General features: G+C 50.1%; 1 protein-coding gene across 1 annotated transcript in view; it reads right to left on the reverse strand.

Moving 5' to 3' along the window:
* Nelfb (negative elongation factor complex member B) overlaps positions 1-1,967 on the reverse strand; it is a 16,551-nt gene that overhangs the window by 5,386 nt on the left and 9,198 nt on the right. The window contains exons 11-12 of the mRNA XM_021156472.2: positions 483-624; positions 108-216 (exon numbers count right to left, since the gene is read on the reverse strand). Of these exons, the coding sequence (XP_021012131.2) occupies positions 108-216; positions 483-624 (251 nt within the window). The remainder of the gene's footprint in view (positions 1-107; positions 217-482; positions 625-1,967) is intronic.

Here is a 1,967-nt window from a genome sequence, read left to right on the forward strand (position 1 = left end):
AAATCTTTAAAAAAAAAAAGCAAGCACCAAGGGCACCATGCCACAGCTGGACTGACCAAGCACATTCACAGAACAATGCCCTCTAAGTAGGGACTGATGATACCCACCTGGCCCGTGGGCTCCAGAGCCTTCTGCAATGCCTCCAGCTTAGAAGGGGCCACTCTTGCATGCAAGTGGAGGAGAAGCCTCAGCACATGACGGTGCACATTCTCCTTCCTGGAAGAGATCAGTGGAGCTGGAGGTGCCATGACACCTGCTTCACTCCTAGGCACAACCCACCCTGAGCTTCAGCTTCCCCCACTCCACCTAGAGGTGGATCAGCACTGAGCCCTGGTCACCCCCAAGCTCCATGCAGGAATTCCTCAGTCCAGCACAGGTCTCAGTGCTCAGAGACCCACCTGTGGTCTTTTAGCAGGATGGGGCCTCAACTCTCCTCCCAAGCTGTCAAACACAAGAACTGGCAGGAAATGTGCGTGTCCTACCTCGGAGAGGCAGTGAGGAAGAAGCCATCAAAGAGGCTGCTGCAGAAATCCTCCAGGGCAAATTCATCAGCAAGCAGTACCAGGCTCCCAGTGAGCAGGTGGAGAAAGATGTCACTGAAGGCCAGGTCACCAAACGTCTCCACTGTAAACAGAACAGGGTGGCTCGGCCCCTGCCCTCAAGGGACTCTCTTTGTCCCAAATTCTGAACAAGACCCAGGTGAGCAGAGAGAGTTGACCAGCTAAAGTAGATAGGGGTCTGTGGTTCTCATCAGAGAAGCAAGACCATAGCTAGAGCATGAGAAAGGTACAGTAACCTGCCCACACCTAGGGCTCTGGTCTGAATCAGCCTCCATAAAAAGAAAGCCTCCAGACAAACACCTAGGATATGCAGAAGCATAAGAGTATGGCCCAGAGGCTAAGGCCATGGAAGGCCATGGATGAAGATGCAGCCTCAGCTGCAGTTGATGGCCCAGGACTGAAGGGGTCATGCAAAGGAGTAGAGGCTTGGCACCATGAAGAGAGCCTATGAGAGGCTACTGGTGAAGCCTCGTTGCAGCAGAAGACCCCAGCATATTGGAGATGCCAGTACCATGGGATGATCACCAAGAACAGCAGCAGCAGTGAAGTGGATCAACCTGAGCTTAGAGTGTGACAGAGAGCAGAGCTGGCGAAGTGACACTAGCCCTTTGGAGGAGCCCAGAAGATCACTGAAACAAGAAACTGTAATACTGAAGTTACCATGGAGACCTCAAGATGTTCGAGAAGCCAGAGCCATGGGCTATCTGCTAAGGAAAGCTGCTAACAAGGAGTGGAATAGCCCAAGGAAAAGAAGTTTGTTGCATTTAACAAAGATGAAAAAGAAGTTAGAGATCTGAAGACATATTTGACATCAGGACATGGAGAAGCAGATTTGGAGTTTGTCCAACTGGTTTCCTGTCTTTTTTTTTTTTTGGTTTTTCAAGACAGAGTTTCCTCTGTGTAGTCCTGGCTATCCTAGAACTCACGCTGTAGACGAGGTTGGCCTCGAACTCAGAAATCCGCCTGCCTCTGCCTCCCAAGTGCTGGGATTAAAGGCGTGTGCCAGCACACCCAAGCTTTCCTGTCTTACTTTGGGGATTACAGTTAAGGGATTAGATGAATCTCAGAAGAGACTTTGGACTTTGAATATTGTTGAGACTGCTATAGACTATGGGAACTTTAGAAGTTGGACTAAATGTATTTTGCATCATGCTATATTAAGAAATGGCCCCCATAGACTCATGTTTGAACAAGCCTATGGGGGCCAGAGAGTAGAATGTGATGGTTTGCATAGGTTTGGTCCAGGGAGGTGTAGACTTGTTGGACTAGCTGTGTCACTGTGGGTGTGGGCTTTAAGAAGCTAGTCCTAGGGGGCTGGTGAGATGGCTCAGTGGGTAAGAGCACCCGACTGCTCTTCCGAAGGTCCAGAGTTCAAATCCCAGCAACCACATGGTGGCTCACAACCAT

The sequence above is a fragment of the Mus caroli genome, chromosome 2 (genome assembly GCF_900094665.2).
Source record: "Mus caroli chromosome 2, CAROLI_EIJ_v1.1, whole genome shotgun sequence".
NCBI lineage: Eukaryota > Metazoa > Chordata > Mammalia > Rodentia > Muridae > Mus > Mus caroli.